This window comes from Glandiceps talaboti, chromosome 10 (assembly GCF_964340395.1).
Source record: "Glandiceps talaboti chromosome 10, keGlaTala1.1, whole genome shotgun sequence".
NCBI classification, from domain to species: domain Eukaryota; kingdom Metazoa; phylum Hemichordata; class Enteropneusta; family Spengelidae; genus Glandiceps; species Glandiceps talaboti.
This window is the reverse complement of record NC_135558.1, coordinates 16,018,775-16,043,617: the sequence shown is the minus strand read 5'-3', so window position 1 is coordinate 16,043,617 and position 24,843 is coordinate 16,018,775. Positions and strand designations below refer to the sequence as shown.

Here is a 24,843-nt window from a genome sequence, read left to right as displayed (position 1 = left end):
AGTATTGTCCGCATACAGACTGACACGCATTCAGCCATGCATACCAATTAGAGTTCTTGATGGAATGCAACCCGTGTACAATCCTACCCAAATAATCATGTATCACATTTTAACCATTTTGCTGGGTTCTCTGTCTGTCTGTCTGTCTGTCTGTCTGTCTGTCTGTCTGTCTGTCTGTCTGTCTGTCTGTCTGTCTGTCTGTCTGTCTGTCTCTCTCACCATCCCTCCCTCCCTGTCTGTCTGTCTGTCTGTCTGTCTGTCTGTCTCTGTCTGTCTGTCTGTCTCACCCTCCCTCCCTCCCCCCCCTCTCTCTCTCTCTCTCTCTCTCTCTCTCTCTCTCTCTCTCTCTCTCTCTCTCTCTCTCTCTCTCTCTCTCTCTCTCTCTCTCTCTCTCTCTCTCTCTCTCTCTCTCTCTCTCTCTCTCTCTCTCTCTCTGTTGTTTTTTGTGTGAATGAATCGGTGATATTCCGTACCACGAAGGATGTACATACTCATACTCAACTGTCGACATCTACGTGCTGTGCACAAAAAGTAGCGGAGCATATGTTAACAGATACACGTAGAAACATGATTATTTAGTTTAAGAGAGCGCGGCTGCTACATATAGTACAAGGAGATGTCAGAGTGCTGTAGTCTGTAACCAAGGCCTCCAGTTTCGAGAGAAGTTAATTTGCACAAACTGCAAATACGTTATACACACTAAATTTAAATCTGTCTCGACAGAAACTACTAAAAGTTGGTTAAATATGCACAAACAGGCTTGGAGACAGAGGCTTCAACTAGACAGTTTTTTTTGTGAAACTGTTTTTTTTTGTTAGATATAACGATTTGCTCGTGACGTATTATTGTACACCCTGAACAGTATCAAATCACCAGTGGTTAACATGTTTACAATACATGTGTAGCTGTCCACATAATATGTTATAGTAAATCGAATCAAATTTATTTGTTATTGGCTTCGCATCCAAAATCAGCATCCACAATGCGATCACGATTTCTACAATGCTACTGTACTTCCTCTGGATACAATCGACCCCCTAAGTGCATGTATAATGTCTAATTAGTGATATTTTAACAATTTTCAGTGAATACATTACTGGATGTCTGATCGATAAAATTAATACTCTAGTTACATCTAGTGCAGCTTTAAAAAGATCCATTTATTGGTACTTAAATAATTACGTCATGATGATGTAATTTTCTCATGCACCATACACAAATGCCGGGTAGAACTATATTACATCTTTCTAGAAATATTTCGTTAGTTGGAATAAAATTAATTTAGTATATTTCGAGATGAAAAAAGCGACCTCCAAATGCCATAACTTTATAGATTGTATCCTTTAAAACCTATGGAGTAATGAAAAAAATGAAGAAAAAAATGATCAAGGCAAGATGTAATCAGTCGATGCAATTCCTTCCATAGTTAAACGAGGATTTCTATATACATTATATAGCAGCACATTATTTTTGAAAATTATTCAATTTTCTCTTCGGGGGGGGGGGGGGGAGGGGGGATGTTTAACTCAGAGAATCGTACGTCGTTGGTTTTCGAATCTAGCGATTATAATCAACATTAAGATCGCTGGATTCAAAAGCAAAACGACGAGCCTCGCTCTAGGCGAGGTATTAATTCGGTATATGCAGAATGACTCCTGTAATTAACTTCCAATCCTGTACCGGTGCAATGTTCATACAATCTGTCTAAGATACTATACTGGTCCAAGATGAAATTATAATTCTGCTCGATAAAAATCGTCCTGTGCTGGATCGCCCGGGAGCAACAACGCCTCGACGTACTCTAGACGTACCCTTGTTTGTGAGGACGAACTCACACATAGACAGTATGGGAACATCGCGATCCCAGCCTCTCAAAGGATGTCGGGCTGAAAAAGACGTACCATATTTTGTAGTACAAAAACATTGTCGGTGATGAAGTGTAGGTCGAAATTTTAGACTTGCTTTTACTCAAAATTGTACGTTTTTGCGAAATAAAATACTAGAAACTAACATCAACTTTAGCATTTTAGTGTGAAATCTCTGTAGCTATAGTAACTACTCATTGTCATTCACATTCACGAGTCACCCTGAATGAGGCGAAATTTACTCAAAATTGTACGTTTTGCAAAATATTATATACAAAGTTGCTTTTATATGATACTAGAAAGTCGTTAACTTTAGAATTTTAGTGAGAAATCCCTGTAACTAGTAATTACGGAGCAGTATTATAGAATCTCTTTGTCTTTCATGTGAGTCACACTGAAAGGAACGAAATGTTATCCCGGAACTCATAATTTCAACGGAAGGTTTAATTTCCTTTTGTTAAAGCGAAGAGCTAGCAGCACGCAGGATAGAATAAAACCCAAACTATCATAATGACGGTAATTAGGCTAAACAAAGATTCACAATCATGCCATTTATTTAAATATAAAAATATGGTGGCATAAAAATCGAATATATGGCACGTTTATCATAAATTTAAAAAAAATCACATTCAAAATAAAACGAAAATTGTGAACGTATCAAAGAATAGTGAAGCTTGAAAATTGAACCTTGAATCTATTTGTTTGTACAAGTTGAAAGTCATTACTAATTTATCAAATGTCGGATTTTTTCTGGTAGTTGTTGAATATACAGTGTAGGCAACAAGAAAAACAAACTTTTGTTTATACTTGTAATATTTTGAGGTGTGTGTATGTATGTATGTGTGTGTGTGTGTGTTTGTTTGTGTGTGTGTGTGTGTATGTATGTATGTATGTATGTATGTATGTATGTATGTATGTATGTATGTATGTATGTATGTATGTATGTATGTGTATGTGTGTATGTATGTATGTATGTGTGTGTGTGTGTGTGTCTGTATGTATGTATGTATGTATGTATGTATGTATGTATGTATGTATGTATGTATGTATGTATGTATGTATGTATGTATGTATGTATGTATGTATGTATGTATGTATGTATGTATGTAATATAAAGACATACATTTATGACCTAAACCGGTAATAGGCAATTAAACAAACACAGACATGTTCACCTTTCCACAGCTAGCAAACAGTAACAGTTTTCAGACATTAAACATTCAAAACACTGCATGCTGTATCTACGAGATTTTGGAGGAGCTCACTGACAGAAACAATTCATTCCCTCCACAGGTAGGTTAGACTAATCCATTTAATGGTGGGTGGGCTACTATGCCACAGATTTCAGTTAATGGTGATAGAACATTCACATCACTAGTCGAAGTCCTGATACCTTTGGGCCCTTTCAGTAAAAGTTCCTGTGAAGATTTCTAGCGTCGAGGTTACAGAATATGACTTGTACGCGATTAGACGGCGTCGACGACGCACTTTTAGTGATATTTGCACCAGCCGCAATCCATCATACATATTTGAAGAAAAGTGATCGTAAGCTCATAAATCTCAGACAAAAATGATAAATTGTAAAGTACTTGAAAATAGAGAATCCGAAGAGTCAATACATCGTATTACATCATCGTTGAGCAGTAGCATCACTGAGTCGAGAAATACAACCTTTGCCCCAGTTGTCTAGAAATGTTGCTGATCAGAACGTCGTTTTATCAGTGGTGGAGAATTAAAAACTGGTTTTGAAGGTGCCGAAAAGTCTTCTCCTTATCACACTATCAAACCAACATACTAGAGCAACATATATTGATACAAAAACAATAGCGAGTGCCTCAGATGTAGATACATGCGATGCTTTTATCAGTTTGTTTTGTCTGTGAAAGTTAGACTTATTGTATATAGCAATATGATTAATTTTCAGAGACATAAACAAACTGATAAGAACATGGTGAGCTTGCATCAGAGACACCCAATGTTATAATGTATCAATGTATGTCTGCTTGATATTGTGATAAGGAGACAACTTTTCGACACCTACAAAGCCACTACTACTGATAAAAACAACATTCTGATCAACAGCATTTCTAGACAACTAGTGCCAGGGTTGTATTGTCTTTCATTGACAGGAAATTAATGTAAAACTGAAAAATAATGAAGTTCAATTATAATTTGAGATTGTTGATAAGGTTTTGATACCTTTTTTATCGGCTACGTTTGAGTGACCCCCCCCCCCCGCGCGACGTCAGAAAATCGTACGGAGGAGGCTAGACACAGATCTCAGTATCCATAAATTGTACGAAAAAAGGAGACCCTTTCTGAAACCCACATTCATGACTAATGATACCGGGACATGGCATACGGTGACATAGTTATGTTTTTTTTGTTATATTGGCCATGTAATGATTTAGCTCTGCAACCATGCCTAACATGAAATGTAGGCAAATGTGGTTACAACTTATACTTATTTGAAAAGTTGTTTAAAATTAAAACATGAAAACTATACATTTTGGAAACCTGAGGGCAGTCAAAAAATCTCCAGATGACCCTCCTCGTATGCTGTCTATAGTCGTTGTCTGATGGGGGTGGGGGGGGGAGAAGACAAAGGTACAGAAAGATATAAAGACACACAGAGAAACATACACACATAGTGATTAGACTCTGTAACTACTATTAAAGGCATGGAACCTAGAAATTTATCTGGACTTGAAGAGCAAAGTTTCGGATTGCCATAGATTTCCCTACTTCAATATATACAATCCAAAACAAATTACTGTCAGTGTTTAAATTTAATACAGATGCCAAAAACGGCAACAGGACTGGTATGGGGATCAATCGGGCAATTATTTATAGTGACTTATGAATTATTGAGTGGACCAACAAGTCGGACAATAAATAAATAAATAATAAACTAATTAATCAATCAATCAATCAATCAATCAATCAATCAATCAATCAATCAATCAATCAATCAATCAATCAACCAACCAACCAACCAACCAACCAACCAACCAACAAATCACTCGCACTCGCTCGCTCGCTCACTCACTCACTCACTCACTCACTCACTCACTCACTCACTCAATGAACGAACGAACGAGGGAGCGAACGAACGAACAACGAACCAACCAACCAACCAACCAACCAACCAACCAACCAACCTACCAACCAACCAACCCACCAACCAACCAATCAATGTTATTTTATGCACAAAAAGGTAAGACACACTGATCATTAAGACTAATCAATGATGTGGTTCTAAATTTCAAATACAAAATAATTCTCATGATGATGATGAAAATGTGACTAATGGCGGTGTCTGTGTTATATGAACTACGCCCCTATATAATTATGACAATGTAGGCTAGGACTGTGACTAACCATAAAACCATTCGTAGTTCAACAGGTTTGCTACTCACGCCGTATCATTTGATCACCTCATACAAGAAATACCATAAAACAGGGGATTTGTAGGGTGTCAAAGTTGAAAGGTCATCTTAAGGTCACGTAAGGACACCGTAAGTGGACATGGTGCCGCTGGAATTCGTCCAACATGAGTGGCCAGCACAAACGTTGTGGTTTTTTATCTCAAGGCCGTCTGAAGGCAGCTTGTTCCATTTAGCTGTTTATTGCTCATAAAAAAATGGATAAACAACCGAGAAATAACAAACAAAGTCGGGTTTTTTGAAGAAAAAAATGACTGCAAGAATTATTTTTGATAACCCAGTTATTTCAAAGTTGGCCAACTTTTAATGTTTATTTTACACTCCAGTGTCATGTTTACCGTTCAAAAAGTAGTCAAGAGCCACTTTATCATTCTCACAATGTCAAACTTTGTGAGATTCTATTTATATAATTCATAGTGCAACAGGTGGTTGTCTAAGACCCTGAATAATTAATACAGTTTTGATAATTTATTGCATAATGATTTACATTAGGTAGGTTAAATTTCAGTAGTCTGACCTTTCAGTTGTAATGTCATTTTTTGTTGTTGATAAAGTAGAAAAATATTCTGCTAAATTCTGCACATCCATGAGTTTTAGAAATTTAACAGCATGTTGCAGATTACGGTTCACTGATGCTGTTTAATACAACAGTATAGAAACCAGTAAGAAATGGCACATGCTAAACTTCAAGATTACAAAATTGAATGAATACAGTTTCTTGCTACATTTTTGTCTGAATGAAATGAACTATACATGCCACCACCATGCAGACATCAAATGCAGACATGAAAACATTGGCACCTGCATGTCTATGACTAGTTGCAGTTCATTTAAATGGTTTATTTCATTTTGACATAATGTAACAAGAATTTGTGATCTTGCTATCTAAGTGTAGAATGTGCATTTTTTATTTATTGGTTTCTGTGATTGTTTCAAACATAGGTAGTGAACAGTCACCTGCAATGCGCTGTAGAATTGACCAAATACGAAAAGTTGTGTTTCTTAAAAGTGTAGAATGTGCAGTTTTTATTTATTGGTTTCTGTGATTGTTTCAAACATAGATAGTGAACAGTCACCTGCAATGCGCTGTAGAATTGACCAAATAAGAAAAGTTGTTTTTCTTAAAAGTGTAGAATGTGCAGTTTTTATTTATTGGTTTCTGTGATTGTTTCAAACAGAGCCAGTGAACAGTCACCTGCAATGTGCTGTAGAATTGACCAAATAAGAAAAGTTGTGTTTCTGATAACCTGATTGACACTGACACTAAACATTTTTTTCCCTTTCATAAAGATGAACTGGTGTAAATTCATTTCTATTTCTGTGTACATTTTTAGCCAAAGTATCGTTAGGAATTATCAACAATCCATCTAAGCAAATTACCAAAATAGACACTGAAATACAATCTAATCTGTGATTGTACACACGACATGATTTAGTGTCTATCAACACAACTATTTATATTTTTCCTTTGTTGACAAGTGGCAAATTTAGATGAGATGATCTCATCTTCCAATAAAGTATCCACTACTTCAATTTGATATCAGAAATGACTGTCATTTTGATGTTCCTTTGCAACGCCAGTATGTCACAGTTTCGGTCCATAGGGTGGACATACCACAGCGGTTAAATGATGTGTGCCCTGGTATGTCTTACGTACAATTGCCTGTTGTCATGGTTCACGGAGCTATCTGTGTGTTCCCATACAAACTAGTATGGATATGTGCACCACTGATCACTTTTTTCCCTCGCGTAAATTCCTGTACTTTCATGGTTCGAAGAATTTTGTTTACAGTCTTTCTGAAGTATGTATGACTCTGTGAAGAAATATTTAACATCAACATGGGTTTTTGAAAGTATTTTAAAGTTCTGACATTACCAACCAATGACCCTGCACAAACTGGCACACATTTCCACACACAGACACAGGCACAGCCACACCACAACTATAGAGATACCCTTAGTTATATCAAAACATACAATAACACATACAGACAAGCTTACCCAAATACACATCCACACCAACATGTATTCAAACATGTAGACACTTGTAAGACTTATATACACATATGCAGATTATGGACTTCACACACACACACACACACACACACACACACACACACACACACATATATCTATAGATATACCGACAAACTTACATTCATATATGCACACACACATACACACACACACACACACACACACAGGCACATACGTATACATACATACATACATACACACATACATACATACTGGTATTTGCACACACACATGCAAACATACATATACATAATACATACACATATACATAAAAATATCCATCCATCCATTCATCTATCTATCCATCCATACACTGACACAATGACAAGTGATACAGTTTTGTATGTACATGTATATTTCATCTTTCAAAAACTGAAGTACATCCAATTCATGTACTGTTGCCATAGTAATGAAACACATTTCAATACAACCAAGAATGAGGTACATCATAATACTGTAAATAATCTAAAATTTTGGACACATAAATGAAATTTCTGCTGTAAAAAAAAATATCACTGTGAGTTATGTGGTATTTGTAAGTGTTGTTTGTGATAACAGTTTTTCAATTTCTTCTTGTTGGTGTTGAAATAATAATGCCAGCCATCCAAACTTTCAGATTGGCTCAACTATGTACAATTTATATAACTCTGTTCCCATCACATCATACAAACAAAATTCATCAAAACGATCTCTCGCACCACTGCTCTAGAAGCAGTCTGTATTTTTCAGCAAAAAAGAAAAATAGAAAACAGCTCAAGTTTCTGCTTTGGCTTTATCATACCATATGGCAAATTGCCACATCATGTTTACTTTCTGTGATTGAAAAGTATGTGGGGCTGGGGGTGTGGGGGTGGGGGTAATTCTGATATTTCAGACATACAATTCATCAGATATGCATATTAGAAAGCTACTACATGTATGTAAATTATGATGAGTTCAACTGATCTGAAGGCATTAGTATATTAAACAGGGGTGTCCATAACAGCAGTACATGTACTTTGAATAACATTCATTCCTCACTTTTGCTATTTACAACTTCCCTCTCTGCCTCTCTGTCTGTCTGTCTGTCTGTCTGTCTGTCTCTGTCTCTGTCTCTCTCCCTCCCTCCCCATATTGAATTGATCTGAACAACAAATGACCCGCCTGGAAGCCAAACCAGAATTTGTTTGTCTCTAACCATTAATACATATTCGCCTTGGCATGCCATCCCCTTGGGACAAGACCTTCCTTCCCCCAGCAAACAATAGAGTCATCCAATTAACATTCAAATTTCTGTAGCTCCCAGAAATGTGTAGCTTCTAAAAAGTAGAGGGTCGGTGCAAGCCCATCATATGAGCACTGAGTCTATCAAAGGGCGATTTCCCTAAAGGTTGGCGTTGCGTGATTGATCATGACATTGGCGGTCTCTACAGTGCAATTACTTCTATTACACAGTCACCCCTACCTGGTATTCCTCTCATTGCTGTCAGACCTGTGGATATACTGTGACAACACCCCGAGCAATGAGTTGTAACGTCCAATACACTTATTTATTGTGGCAATAAATATCGCAGGAGGTCGTGTCACTGGATCTCCTGGGATGCCAAGCGTGACAATTTGTCTTGTGGACAAGTCAACACATCCCAGAAATATATATATATAGGGCTAGGCAGTACTTTCACTGCAGTGCTTGATCCCTCCCTCCCTCACTTCCTTCCTTCCTTCATTCATTCCCATTTCATACAACACATCCCACACATATAAACCAAAAGCACGAATTTGACAGCAGCCCATGAACCGATTCATTCAAGCCATTTTTTAAGTAACATTTCATATCAGACTAACTGGTACAAAGACAGTTTACTACAGTGTTTTATAATCAAAACAGAGATTAAAGAATAGAGCGCACTGCACGTAAACTCTGGGTTGGACAAAAACATTGTGTTGCAGTGTGTTTGTTATTTGTTTGTTAGCAGTAGCTCAATGTGCTCCTCTTGCAAACAGATGTCCTTCAGAACTCTAACACTAAAATTCAAACAAACACTTGAACAAGTGCAGCGTAATATACTGCAATGTCTTAATATACACAAAACAATATTATCAACATTCATTGTCCTGGAGATTGTCTTCATACTTCCTCTTTCTGCAATAAATTTGTACCCATCTTGGGATTTCACTACTTTGTTCGCAATTTTTGATGACAAAATCTCTGAACAGAAAAGATCACATAATGGCATTAAAATCTGTCAGCCTAAAAAAAAACAAGACAAGTTTCTCTAATTTTCTCCATCAATTTTTTTTCTGACTTCTGTTAGACATATAGTTTGAATTTGTCAGTATTCTGAGTTGTACTATGCACTTTGACTAAAATACACCCCTATTTTATCAGTACCTTGGTATGTCTCTATTGTCTTCTACAGTACATTCATAATCTGCATGTAGATGTGGGGGTGAGCAGGTAGATATAGGGGGGGTGAGCTTGGGGAGAAAAATAAGAGAAAATGATTGTAGCAGTTGAATAAAACAGAATTTCTCTTTATCTTGTTCCACTATCAACTTCAGATTTGATCACTTTTTGCAAAAAAATACTTGTCGAGCTTGATTCCGAGCCCCATTTGTACAAATTTAGCTGCAGCCGTTCAATTCCTCTAACCCAAACTAAACACAGCATGATACGTCGACATCAGACTGCCAACCATTGAACTTCAATCACCTTTGACCTCAGATTTAGATCTAAACTTGAACAAGACCTTGAAAATAAAATAATATTGTAGTTTTTGTTCGTTTGTCTGTCTGTACATTCCTTTCCCTGGGTTGTCGTCTACCTGATACTATTGTTCCCAATTAAGCTTGTAAATTTGTCTTCCTTTCTCTTCTCTTCACGAGACAGGTTCAAATTGCCAATTTCCATTTCCACGGAAGTAATTATTTCCCTTGTTTTTTTATTACCAGAGATCATTTCCCTCAGGCACCTTTCCTTGACCAGCTTCACTTACAGATCACTGGGTCAAAGGGCGTCAGAGTCTCCTGCTGCCTTTTCTTCCCCGCATCGACGTATATTCTCGCCGAATGGAACTGGTGCAAAGTTCTAAGATATGATTGATTTTAGTTACGATCTCGTTAGCGGTGGCTGTGTCCGTTTCCAGGTCGTGATGCTTGAAATCGTTTCCTACGAAATAAGTCAATCGGAACACGGACCTGCCTGAAATGAAATATGGTGATGACGGGGTAAACATGAGCTGGAGACAGACGTAATTAAATTCAGTGGATGGGTTGGCCAAGTTTTCACGCTCCACTGAATTGAAATTTTTCAATTGAATAATAAATAGTCATCATACATGTGGACTTCAATTTGAAGCAACAGAAACCATTGCAGGATGAACAACAAAATTTTACTTTTTTTTACGAGAATGAATTTGTTTTTTGAGTCACTACAATAAATTTTATGAGACATTGCAGAAACAGTCGCAGTGTCACTTTTTTCTGAGAGTGAATTTTGTTTAGACTCTGGGTCCAAATTACAGCCAATCTCACCAGACTGCCAAAAATTGTGAGTACATGTATCAATTTTTTGTGTGAATGACTTCTGTTTTGACTACGGGTTCTGGTTACGGTCAATTTCCCCAGACACTACCAAAAGTGTGAGAGTCACTTTTTTTTAATATGCAAATGACTTTTGTTTTGACACTGGCATCAAGCTACACCAGACGTATATTTCTTATCTTTTGATACAGTAACCATATTATGCATAGATCAAAGGAAAACACTCCAGACGTTCCGACTCATTACAAATGAAAACAAAAAAATGATAAATGTAACACTTTGATACAACCGAAGTAAAATGTGACAATGACTGATATTTTATTTTCAATTGTAGTGAGTCGTCAAGTCTGAAGTGTTGTTTTTATCTATCAATAATGTAGTCTCACACACATGTGTAACATTCACAGTTTTGGTGATGTTTGGTGAACTTGTCTGTAAGCATCAAATATTGCTACAAAAACTTAGAAAATTATGGAAAATAGCCCAAAATTTTCGTTGACGTTAAATTGTACGTACGTTGTGGAAGGTGTTTGACAAATGTTACTATTATTATCATCATAATCAATATATAAGCAAAAGAATGAATTGCTTAAAAAAAACCCAACATTTCTGAATACCATTATTTCATATAGAATCAACATAAAACATGATATATGGATTTTGAACCAATATTTGTGTAAAAATTAGCTGCATTTAGTACAGAAACAAAATTAGCAAATTAAACCCGTATGACAGCCATTACCTTCAAGTCTCATTAATAATATCTAATGTGATGAATACGGCTTGATTACTTTTTTTTCTTTTTACCAATTTTGTTGTTCCAAGAGTAATTGTCTCCTTTCTACACCGATTAATCCCAGAACAACGAAGGAAAATAGAGTTTAAAGTAAACAAATCGAGCCGTATTTCTCCTAAATCAGATTTCAACTGGCTAACCATTACCTTGTGAAGTACATAATAATGGAAATATTTCATGTAATATTACTGAAATAAAACAGGATTTTTTTTAAATATTTCTTTTTATCAGTTTGTTCTATATTACAAATATGATTATTGTGTCACCCTTTATCTTGTATCTTGAGTGATTGATGCATATCTTTAAGTCACAAATGAGATAATATTATTCATAATTCATACTGGCATGAATGAGAAAAATTATGTAGTTCAAATACATAAGGAGGATATTAATTTTGATTCTGAAAATTTTTGAAAATTTTGAAAATTTTGAAATATTTTTCATTTTTTGTGTGAAAATTTTGAAAATTTAGGAAGCATGTCTGTCTTGGCTCTACATATTTTCAAAACGTTGGCATTTTTTTATTCGCTTTTTAAAATTTTTTTTTTGAAAATATGCGTTTAACTGATTGCATGTGGAAAAAGCGGTTTCCATCATATGATATCCCTCAGCCATGTTTTTTTTTTCAAAACGAACAAAATTAAAGATAAATTGTCCATCAATTTATCACTCAGATTGCAAATATATATTTTGACATTTGATGAATAGAATCATAATTTATAAATGACACATGGCTGATATTTTGATAAAAATGTGCCCGGCTGAAAAAATTACGGTTCAGCAGTTTTATTTGTAAACTTTTGTATATGTATTTGATGCAAATATTTTGACTACAAATAAACTCAAAAATATCATAATTACTTCTACCACTCCTAAGTACAAGTATAATGAGCAAATATTAGTAAAATATGTTAACATCAGATGCCCTACTTTTAGCCGACGATCTCCAAAATAATTCAAATCCACAGAAATGTTTTAGTGGTTACTTCCTTTAGCAAAGATAACCATCAATAAATGTATTTACAGAATGAAATATTTTATATAAATACTACTTCATGTGTACTTTGCCTGATTGAAATTACAGAATTTATTTGACGTGAGCGAGATGTGAAAGCTCTGGTTACAAAATGATGGTAAAAGTGAATTAACAATTGTTTTGTAGGAAGTAGTCGGTGTTGACAGAACACCTCTCGAGTTGTTTGTTAGAAGGTGCGGTATATTTTGGACGGTCGTTATCAAATTACAGTATGTCGTTAAGTTGGAGCCAAATCAAATTAATGAATGTGAATAGAGTCTGCTGCCATATTTTTCCGTATATGACATGAATTATTGTCAAGTTGTCATATAAAATGATTCATACTGTTGCACTTTGTTGATGGCAGTAGAACGCCACGCTTCATTGATTCAGATGCTGCTAGCCCCGTGTATCTAAAATGGTATGACCCATTGCTAACAAAACAACAGGAATGATCCAAATTATTACAACAGTAGGGATGACCAGGTTATATTTGGGTTGGTAATTACGACAAATATATATAAATGGTGTGTAATTTTCTTGTAATATTTTGTCGTACATGACGCTGACAGACTACATTTGACTTCTGATGAGCGGGAACAGCCATACATAATGGCCTACAGTTTCATAAATTTTTCAAACTGTCTCAATGAGTGGTTTGAAATTCCAGAATTTTTTCAGAAGATATGTATGAACCATACAATTACTGTCCCTATGTGGCCATTATTGCAAAGAGATATGAAGCTCCTAACATTGTTTTATGTCCCATAATGCCTAGCTCCATTGTGCGACAGACCTCTTCTAAGATCGATTTGCCAATTTTTAGTTTGGTGACAATGACTTTTCTGGGTTCCCTTAAAGTGGCCATGTTGATGATGACTGGGTATTTATTTTGGATTTTTAATTTCTAAAAACATTTTTATCATGGCTTCCTTCTTGCAAAATCTATATGAAACAATAATGACCAAGTCTGTGTTTGTAACTCAATACACTGGAAAAGATTAATAAATGTGCAAAATCTTTGTGATTGTACGTACAATAACAAACATTTTATTTTTATTACAGATTGTTTAGTTTTTTGCAATGTATTGAGTTACAAACAAGGACTTGGTGAATGTTATTTCACCCTGATTTTGCAAGTAGGAAGCCATAATAAAAATGTTTTATAAATGATAAAAATAAATACCCAATCCTCGTCCATACATGAAGCCACTTTAACAAAACAATACACCCATAATGAACGCTCGTACACGAAGAATCTTAAATAAACCCAGAATGTTTCTGTACACAACCGTAAACTATCACATATGTTGCCAGACTGAATGCGCATGGATTTTAGGTTCATAGTAATGACAATTTGTACTTGCGGAGTCGAAAAGTTTCTTGGAAGTAAACCCCAAATTAGTCTCAGACACGTGACAATGACCATTGTAGTATATCCCTGATGATGCGGATGAGATGTCAACAAAAATTTAGCATTTGCTTCTAAGGATTTTTTTAGCTCCTTGAGTCGAAATTTTCATTACTATCAGATTTGTTATAGCGAAAAAAAAACAGAGAAAAAGTTGTAATTCAAATGTCTCCTTTGCTAGGTCTCGCCAATGACAGTGATGTAATATAATGATTGTATTATCTCTGAACATTAAAATCTGTGTGCCAAATCTCCTGTCAAATCTTACCTGTGTGTCGTTCATCAACAATATCGCATGACGCAATGTTCTCGACTTCGTACGACACAGCTTTCTGTCGACTCCAGAATTTGGTTGATTTTTGTTGTGACACTGGATCGATCTCCACCTTGTCGCCTGATATACCTGGATTAGATTGATGCAAGCACAAAATTATGATTATTGACAATTAATTTTTGGTAATAATCTGTTTTGATAATATTTCAGTTCAATTATTGGGTTTAACAGTGATATGTGTGTTCAATTTTTTCCCCCGCCAGGAATATGGTCATGAAGCTAATATTTGAGAGAATCATATACAACATATCAGCTCAGTATCTTCACACTTTGGGATATTATGATATATTTTAGTTGATGGCTGAATGAAAAAGTTGACCTAGAAATTATCAGCTGACACTAAAATAATGCTGCTGATGTTTGGCCCTTTCTGTCTGTTTGTTTTGGTAAACCCATTTATAGTCTGTCTGTCTGTCTGTCTGTCTGTCTGTTGTTTGTCTGTTTGTCTGTCATTTGATACACCAGTCACTTGTAAATGTAAAGTTATCTGTTGGTATGTCAGTTTGTCTGTCTGTCCTTTGACAAATGAGTCAGCATGCACTGTCTGTCATGTGGTAAATTCATAAGTTTGTCTGTCTGTCTGTCTGTCTGTCTGTCTGTTTATCTAGGTAAGCCAGTGACTTGGTCTCCCTGTCTCTCTGTCATTTGATTAACCAATCACTTGGTCAGTGTGTCACATAGTAAATTCATTGGTTGGTCAGTCAGTCAGTCAGTCAGTCAGTCAGTCAGTCAGCCAGTCAGTCAGTCAGTCAGTCAGTCAGTCAGTCAGTCTGTTTGTCTTAGTAAACCAGTTACTTGTTTTTGCTGTCTGTCTGTCTGTCTGTCCGTGCTTGTGTCTGTCTGTCTGTCTGTCTGTCTGTGTCTGTCTGTCTGTCTGTCTGTGCTTGTGTCTGTCTGTCCTGTCTGTCTGTCTGTCTGTGTCTGTCTGTCTTGTCTGTCTGTCTGTCTATCTGTCTAGTATCTGTCTGTCTGTCAAACCAGTCAGTTGGTCTGTCTCCCACTCGGGGGGGGGGGGGGGAAGGGGGAGCAATACAGCACATTTTTACTTGGACAAGGAATATGTGACAAAACTTTTCACAGTAATCTCTCAAAACAAAGGTACGGATGTAGGAGTGAGGGAAGGAACGTACATAAAAGGGTGAATGAAATAGCAGATTTCATCTACAATATCAAGTATTGAGGATAAAAAAAATAAACAAGAAAAAAAGCTCACCTAACTGTACTTCAGTATTGGTCTTAAATTTATGTAACATATAAACTCTGTAAGATTTATATTGATATCCTACAAGAAACGATGCACTTCTCAAATCAAACTCCCCTTCTGAGGTATTCTGGATGACATCATTCCGCATACCTTACAAAAAACAACAACAACAAGAACAAAGGTCAGAGGTTAAAGGTCAGGTCTTCTGTGCACTTCATTTGATTTGCAGTGAGCTGTGCTCATTGAAATATCACCTATGCATATTTTATGATCGGTGTCTGAATTTCATTGAATAAAATATGAGTAGCTATCAATTTTTTTGTTTTCAAGGGAAAGGTTACCAGGTGAATTTACTTTATGTTTAATTAAAAGTTGGATGTTAAAACAAGATAAATTGGAACAATTTCAGGCGGAAGTGATGTATGGGCCTTGCTTGGCAACTCCTGTTAAATTTGTTTTCACTGTTTCTTGTGTTAAGGCCTAATAACAAAAAAAATTGTGTGGTTCCGATTACGCTCAATTTTAGAATAGGTAGGGTAGGTAGATTTTTATTTTATTTTATTATATATTTTTTTCATGTGTGAGTGTCTAGTTCAGGTTTTCCATTGTTTTCCAAATGGTCTCTGTGTTGTTTACTTCTTCCTATCAGATGTACAGCCATTACAGATTGGAAGAATAGTTTTATATTGTCATTTTAAGTTGATATCAGTTTCCGCAACCACTATTTCGCTTGAAACGTCATAATTTTTGCGATTTTCATTATTTTTTTTCTTGAATACATAAAAAAAAGTTTAGGGTTGACAGTGAAAAACTAGATGGGGCTGGGTACCTGGAACCAACAATTATTTTTTTAGGCCTTATGTAATTATAATAACAAAACAAGCAGTCAACAATTTTCCTGTCATACACATTTTACTGTCATTGTTTATTGACAGTTAAAACATACAAGGGTAAGGCCAGATCACTACAAGCTACATGGACTTTTAAGCCAATTTCTTGTAATTTACTGCCACTGTTTTAGACGCTACAGTTCAGTACATGTGCTCAGTTCACACGGTTTTGAAATATCCTGAGAAGAAAATCACAGTGCCAGTGTCATTATTGTTCTGACTTTACTGGTGCTGAAAATTGGTGAGTATGTGTGGTTGCCATTGTTGTGTGTATTTTTGAGGGTGATTGTATGAGGGTATTAGTGAGTGTACATGTGTTTGTACCTGTGTACATGTTTGTGGATGGGATGGATATGTGTATGTCAGTATGTCAGTATGTATGTCAGTATGTCAGTATGTCAGTATGTCAGTATGTATGTATGTATGTATGTATGTATGTATGTATGTATGTATGTATGTATGTATGTATGTATGTGTGTGTGTGTGTGTGTGTGTGTTAGGAGTTATGTATGATTTACTAACCATTACTATGGCAACTCTTTAAGGGGCATAGTCTGTCATTCTACATACATACATACATACATACATACGTACATACGTACGTACGTACGTACGTACGTACGTGTGTGTTTGTGTGTGTGCAGATGGATGTCTGTACTTGTGTATATGTGTATGTAGATATGTATATATATGTGTGTGTGTGCATGCATGCATATGCGTGTGTGTGTGTGTGTGTGCAATGTAAGTAATATGTATGTATGTAGATGGGGCTATATACTAGGGGTGTGTTAGCATACTTAGCTTTATTTAATCTAATCTTATTTCTGATGTCTTTAACTCTTTTCATTTCATTCCCTTCACACAGTAAATTTCTGGAAGCAGTTCTTTGATTCCAGGATCTAAATGACTTACTATTTTCCCTGACAAGACAGAATTCCATGGTATCCTGACTATCCAACGTACTTTCCAAGTTGACAGTGACACCTGGCCGACTCTGTTTTTCTAATATGTAGTCTGGGCCTGCAACAGAAAGAGGAAATGACAAACTGGCAAACCCTTCCATTATTAGGCCATCCCAACACAAATTTATGTTTCTCCATCAAAAATTTTCACATCTCACTTTTTAAATTTTTTTTTTTATTTTTACACAAAATTGACTTTCAGATTTACGTGTTATGTGAAAATATTGGAAAAAATGGCAAAAGGATTGACAGTAGATATGCTGGTTCATAAAAAGAATAAAATTATTTTACATCATGCAGTATTTCTGATTCTTGAATGTTGGTAGTGAATTGACAAAGATGTAAATAACATTAACTACTGCATAAAATTGAAAGAAAAATATATATTGGATGCGAGTATATTCAAAATTCAAGATAAACCAATTCTGATGTTAAAATTTGAAGCAAGCAATCAGAAAGATTTCCTGAGTGGAAATAAAAAAAAAAAAACGGTAGGGAGTTAACAACAAACTTGTCAAATTTTGAACTAGATCGAATATCATGTTGACTAGAAATTGTAAATCTCTCCAATATTCATGTACTTTTTTGTTTTGAAGTGTATAAAATTGATGGAAATTACTAGCTGAATTTAAAAATAAAAGTTGTAAACTTTGTTTTATGAAGTGAGAAAGAAATCTAAAATTCACAGAATATCAACAACATAGCATTAACTAAAGATAAAATATTGTATAAACCATACCTTAATACAAATAATGACTAAAAATTGCAAAAATTTGCAAATAATGACTAAAATTTGCAAAAATTTGCAAATAATGACTAAAATTTCCTAAAATGTTTAAATGTTCAATGTGACCAAATTGACCTTACTTATTTTAAAATCTTCCTGTTAAGGTCTAAACTATAATTATGTAAAGTTTCACAAAATAACCCAACTTATGGGGTTAAAAAGGGAAAAAAAATACATCTTCTGAAATGTTATCTAATTAGGACGATTAGTTTACGGAAGATCGGAAAATTCAGACTTGTTTTCATTTGGTGGACAATCATGCATGAACAAATGTCTAAAAATGTGGAACACAAGAACCTTTGGCTCCATCAGGATCAAGAAACGAAAATTATCGACGTCAATATGACATTGTCTGGTTTTGTCACAGTCACGGAAATAATCATTAAACGCTCATTTTCTTTTTTATCAGCCTCATTTTTCTGTCCTCTCGCCATCTCATTATCCTGGTTAGGTCGGTTCTATATGCACCCGAGGCTACGAGAAACATTTTATTTCATTTTATTGGTCTTTTCATCAACTCAATGACGTGTCAAACATTATGTGACAGTTGAGGAAATGAATAGGACACGGTAGAATGCATGAAACCGATTGAATTGTTATGATTTCAGACAAATTCAGTCCGAGACACGGAAGTTATAAACAATGTCATTAGACAACCCCCTTACTGTGTCTTATACCTAGGTTGAATTAAACAAGTATACGGCACAAGTGCTGGTTACGTATGTTTGGAGCTCAATTTCACTTATTATGAACAAGAAATTCCCTCCAAAGATTTTCAGTCTTCCCACAAAAAAAAGTGTCTCACGTCAAAAATTTGACTGGAAAAAATGTTCCACATTTTCACTACAAAAATTCCCGTCCAAAATTGTTCAAATTAATTTCCCATAAAAAAAATTTTCAAAAAATTTGAACCAAAAATTGTTTCAAATATTTTCCCGCCAAAAATTTCATTTAGAGTTTTTTCCACAAAAAGTATACAAATAGCATCACAACAAAATCGATATTTTTTTGGCAACATTTTCCCATCAATACACAGTCAAGTTCTGTCAAAATCATTCCTAAAATTTCCTGCCAAAATGTTTCCATCAAAAATTGTGTCACATTTTCTATAATTGCATAAAATAGTGTCTGAGTCTCTATGGAAAAACTCCACTACCTTGATGCACTGTATCACTATCAAACTTGAAATACCAGCAAATGTAACACATATACAATTATTATGAAAATGCAAAAAAAAAATATGGCCGGAACTTGAGCTAAAACTGTTCCATTAATCTTGTACTTTGTCAAATAAATGAGATCATTTATTTGGCAATGCTGGTACTTTCAATATTTTCTGTGTCTACAATTGTAATCCAAGTCAAATTAAATTTCTGACTAATTCAATTTATTTTATGTCTACTTCTCTTCAGTTCTCTATAAAAACAACCTCATATTTCACTTTGGGTAGTTTGACATCCTCAACGCAGATATTTGTGAGTACAATGAAGTTTAATTCAAACTGAAGGCAGCAAAAGATACTCTGAATATGCAAATTACATAATGAATATGCAACAATTTAAGTATGCATATTAATCATGAATATGCAGATTCCATTATTATTAACTATGCAAATATTGTGTCAGTGACTTTCTTTGAGCAGTGTGTAGTACTTGTGTATAAGCTATAGACATAGAGAATGACTTTTTATACACAAGTACGCTATTTAAATTATGGGTTACGATTGCAAGACATCCTGAATATGTAAAATACATCATGAATATGCAAATTCACAAATATGCAGACTACATTATAAATATTGTGGCAGTGACTTTTTTTTGTTAGTGTGCATGACTTGTGCAAAAGTTTTGGAAATTGAAAATGAAGAGAAAATAAATATATTTTGATGCTGCACCGTCAAATTTGTACAAAACTTGATTTTGAAAATGAAAGTTGTAAAAAAAAAATACCAAAATCTAAACACTTCCAATTTACATGATACCAACCATATTGTTGATTTAATATAATATATTATATCATAGAGCACGATCTCACACATTTAGTACTCCATTAGTAATTTTTTGTATTAAAATAAATGTTTTATCTCAGAGTGTTGAACAGAATAATAACTTATTTGATACCAACTCAGAGGATTCACTATCATAATTATCATCATATTAAATCTATTCGTTAAAGTATTACGGTGGTATGGACTGAACTCTGGAATTGAAGAGTACATGATAACTTTATAAATCAAAATTAATACCACTGAGGCAGAATGATGTCTGCTCAACATAGTGATGAAGGTGATTTTCAAACTGTATTTCACGAAGCCTAGAAAATAATAATAATACTAATCTTTATTCGTCCAAATAAATTCAGAAATTTGTTGAATGGTCGCAAGAGTAGCGCCCTTGTGTTGAAGAAGCAGGAGGAAACCGGAGTACCCGGGGAAACCCTACATTGTTCAGCTGGGTCAAACTGAGCACCACCCTTCTTACATACAGACCTGGCTAAATTTTAAATCAAATCCCGGCTGACCCCCGGCGGGTTCGAACCTAGGCTGAAGAGGTAAGAGGTGTACGAGCTAACCACTCGACCACCGACAACCCCAATATACAAAATACATCATGTGTTTTGGCAAAATACTTGTTGCTGGTTCCAAGCAATAGCAATGTCGTTTGATGCAACACATCTTTGAACTGAAAAATCAACTACTCTCGTCTTAAGCTTGAAGTCATAATAAGGCCCCTCAGATCACTCATAATTTTCTTGGCTGAGCAACTGAAAATATTGGGGAATAATATCTAAAGACGTGTTGGGTATAGTGTGCCTTCTAAGAAAGACACAATTTATATTATGGGTGTGTGATAAAGTATGTTTTCTTGTGAGGCAACACTTAGCAAAGGAGAGGAGGAAACCGGGTTTTGCTATGTCTCCAGAAACTGCTCTGTATCAAGATTCATTGGTGCGTCCAACTGACTTTAATGGCGAACATACTTGTCATCACATAGTTATGGGTAGGGGAACACAAAACTTTGGTAGGATATAAGAAATTGTCGCGTGACAGTGGTGCAATCAAATGGCATATATAGAGGATGTGTCACCACATAGTACTAGGGGAACACCACATTTTGGCAGGCCGCAATAAATTGCTGTGTGACAGTGGTGAATCAATTTACAGTAGACGACACACTTGCCATCACATACACATGTAGTAAGGGGTAAGGTACATGTAACAGCAAATTTTTTGCTGGTTACAATAAATTGTTGTGTGACAGTGGTGCATTAAATGGTAGCTTTAGAGGACATACTGGTTGGGTATCCACAATGAAGACAAATACACTCAAAAGTATGCAAATAAAAATCTTTGTAGTCATACGAAATGCGAATCTAATCTTGTTATAAGATTTTAATCAGATTGCGGGTACTCAAGATTTTAATCAGATTGAGTGTCTTGTTTGATCCAGCCCTACTGGAACGTGAGTTTTAACATCTTAGTTGGCAAGAGTAGGTTGGAGTTATACTAACCAAACACAAGAGCCTTGTTGACTCATCTGGCATTGGTGTTGTGCCGACATCAATGCAGTATTAAATCAAGCCATGGTCAATTTACATACCCAGTAACCCAATTTGACACACTACTATCACTCTGTAATTATTTTGTGAGACACCAAAATTTGGGGCTCCCTTATCTCTTATTAATATGATGACATGCCTGTTTTTATCATTTTGACCCAAACCACAGGTTTTGTTTTAACAATAGAGGGAATATTATCAGCGCTGGTTTTATGTTAATTTCAGTGTCTAAAAGCGGTGACGAAGCTACACCGAACACACTACAGAATGTTACTTTTAGTTCCTGCAGCTGAAAAGTTAAAGCAACGTTGCATGCTGTGCCGATGATTGTGTATCTCACAATGCCATGTGTCAAGTTTTTCACGGCTCTAAATTTTCATTGTATGAATACCTGTCCCATCAACCACTATCTGCAATTACTAAAAACCCCCCTGCTGATCCTGCACAGCTTTTGTACCTTTGTATTGCTGTAAATTACAATGCAAGTTCAGAATGGTTTTTATAACAAGAACTGTGGTCAGACAGAAACCTGAATGATGTCAGGGTACCAAATTATAGTTGATGGGGTTCATAATTACAGTTACTTATCATGGGTTATGGCTAATCACAGAAGGCTGGAACACAGGTGCTTGTGAATTTGCTATATTATAGTGAACTATGAAAGTGTGGTTGTCAGACCGAACAGTGAACTACGTATACTTACAATAGCTCACTACTCGGTAACTCACTCTATAAGCAACTTCACGAGCACCTGTGTGATGGAACATCAATCCATAATTGAAAGGTGTCTGTTAGCTATCAGGTTTTACTTCTATCATTGTCACGTTGTCATAATTTGATACTTGAAAATACATATAAAAATTACTTTAACAGATTGAGAAAAATCTTTATCATGGTGTATGCAGAAAATCTCAGAACAATCCATTCAGCTTGCCAGTGACCCAGTATTATGTATGCAAATTATATGCTAATGTTTTATCAATGAGAGAGATTCATTGACCCAGTATTGTGTATGCAAATTTTATGCTAATGTTTTTTAATGGCAAAGATTCACTGACCCAGTGTTGTGTATGCAAATTTTATGCTAATATTTTATCAATGAGAGAGATTCATTGACCCAGTATTGTGTATGCAAATTTTATGCTAATGTTTATTAATGGCAGAGATTCACTGACCCAGTATTGTGTATGCAAATTTTATGCTAATGTTTTATCAATGAGGAATACTCATTGATCATTATTGCTGTGTGTGTGCAAATTGTATGCTATGAATATTCTCTGACGTCACGCATCAGATCATGCACTGTGTAAAACATCTTACAACTCTTGAGTAAACTTTTTACACAAATTTGAAATGGAAATAGCTACTGGGGTTAAAATGTACAGATATCTTTACTTACTAAATGGTATTTAAAAAAGATAAGCATTGAAAGTGTAAACAAACTATGGTGATACTTTGTACGATATGCTTTTTTTCTTGGACTATTTTACGATCGTTTTTTTTTTCTTTCCACCAGAACCACTGTGATATTGCATATAATTTTTCTGACATCAGCGCAATCAATCATGGATAATAGATTTGTATATTAGATTAGAATGCCATTGATCTAGTAATGTCATCATTACCATTACGAGGTTTTGACAAATTAGGCCATACAAATCTAATTTTATGTTTGTCAATCTACACCAGCATAAAAACCACTTTTTTTTATGATGCCCAAAGAGCTGAACAATTTCTGCTGTAGTGCACAGGAGAGTTAAAACAACTACTATCATCTACTACTCTTACATACTAAACAACCCAGGGCAGTTTGTAGTAAAAAAAAAAATCTATTTTTTCACGAATAGGAAGCATCTTTCCATCGGCATGTTTTGCAATTGATGTACCTAGCACACTTTTTTGTGTTCAGTTGTACATTGCATACTTTGTTGTATCTACTGGCAATCAACTGTACAAAGGACATATACAAACAATAACACTGTTTGACACTGAGATGACTTTAGCCTACAAATACTGTGTCTATACCCTTTCAAAACTGTTTCGTCCTTTCCAAACCTTTTTTTCTGCTTCTATTTCTCACTTTTCCTGTACGATAACAAACATTGATCCGAATTCACTTTTTTTTTTTACCATCGCACACTTATATCATATGGTAAGAAACAAACGATAATCACTGCACAACTTCAAACACAAAAGTAATATCAAATGTTTGGGTAAACGTAAAATTCTATATGTATGGCCTGACATCATAAAATACATGATGAATATCTAGGCAACGTTTCCTGTAATCACAGCAATCATTGCCATCAACAGTACATCATCAAATCTAAGGGTAAAATCTACCTTTTTTTTGTTTTCAATTCCTCTAATTGATTCCAAATTACTACTCAAAAATCAAAAATGTAATTTTCATGATGTAAAAATGAGACGATTTATCGACCATATAAAGCTTCGTCGAACGGCTACTACCAATTTAGACTCAGCCATGGGAAGGACGGTGTACCAAATCATGTGTACCTCATAGAATTCAAATTCTGTAAAAAAATGGCTTGATTCTTTTCATAATTGATGGGCAACACTCTGAAATAATATTGAGTCTTATTTTGGGGCAAAACAAGTCAAAATGGATGAAAATATTTGTATTCATAGGGGCACTGCTTTAGTAACATGTTTAAATTTATGCAAGAATGTATTAAATTTTGAGTTTAATGAGATAATATAACACCATGACCTCAACAAGCATTTTGATATAGGTTGTAGAATTCAGTTAGCTGCAAAGTCAGGAAATCTTAGTACATAATGTAGGTTATTATGGTACACGGTGGCTCATGGTTGGGGTGTGGGTGTGGCGAACTGGGTTGTGTGTGTGTGTGTGTGGGGGGGGGGGCTGGGTTGACATAGGGGGAGATTGAAAGTGCTCATTTTTAGATATGTTGTACCACTCAGCTGACTGCATTGATAGGAAACCTTAGTATGTAAGTATGGTACATGGTGATGCAAAGGATAGATGAGTGTG

At 35.3% G+C, this 24,843-nt stretch overlaps 1 protein-coding gene across 1 annotated transcript in view; it reads right to left on the bottom strand.

The window, feature by feature from the left end:
* Nucleotides 1-7,711: 7,711 nt before the first annotated feature.
* LOC144440788 (target of rapamycin complex 2 subunit MAPKAP1-like) overlaps nucleotides 7,712-24,843 on the bottom strand; it is a 61,486-nt gene continuing 44,354 nt past the window's right edge. Inside the window, exons 7-10 of the mRNA XM_078130177.1 lie at nucleotides 17,433-17,540; nucleotides 15,640-15,780; nucleotides 14,361-14,495; nucleotides 7,712-10,529 (exon numbers count right to left, since the gene is read on the bottom strand). Of these exons, the coding sequence (XP_077986303.1) occupies nucleotides 10,345-10,529; nucleotides 14,361-14,495; nucleotides 15,640-15,780; nucleotides 17,433-17,540 (569 nt within the window). The 3' untranslated portion in view covers nucleotides 7,712-10,344. The remainder of the gene's footprint in view (nucleotides 10,530-14,360; nucleotides 14,496-15,639; nucleotides 15,781-17,432; nucleotides 17,541-24,843) is intronic.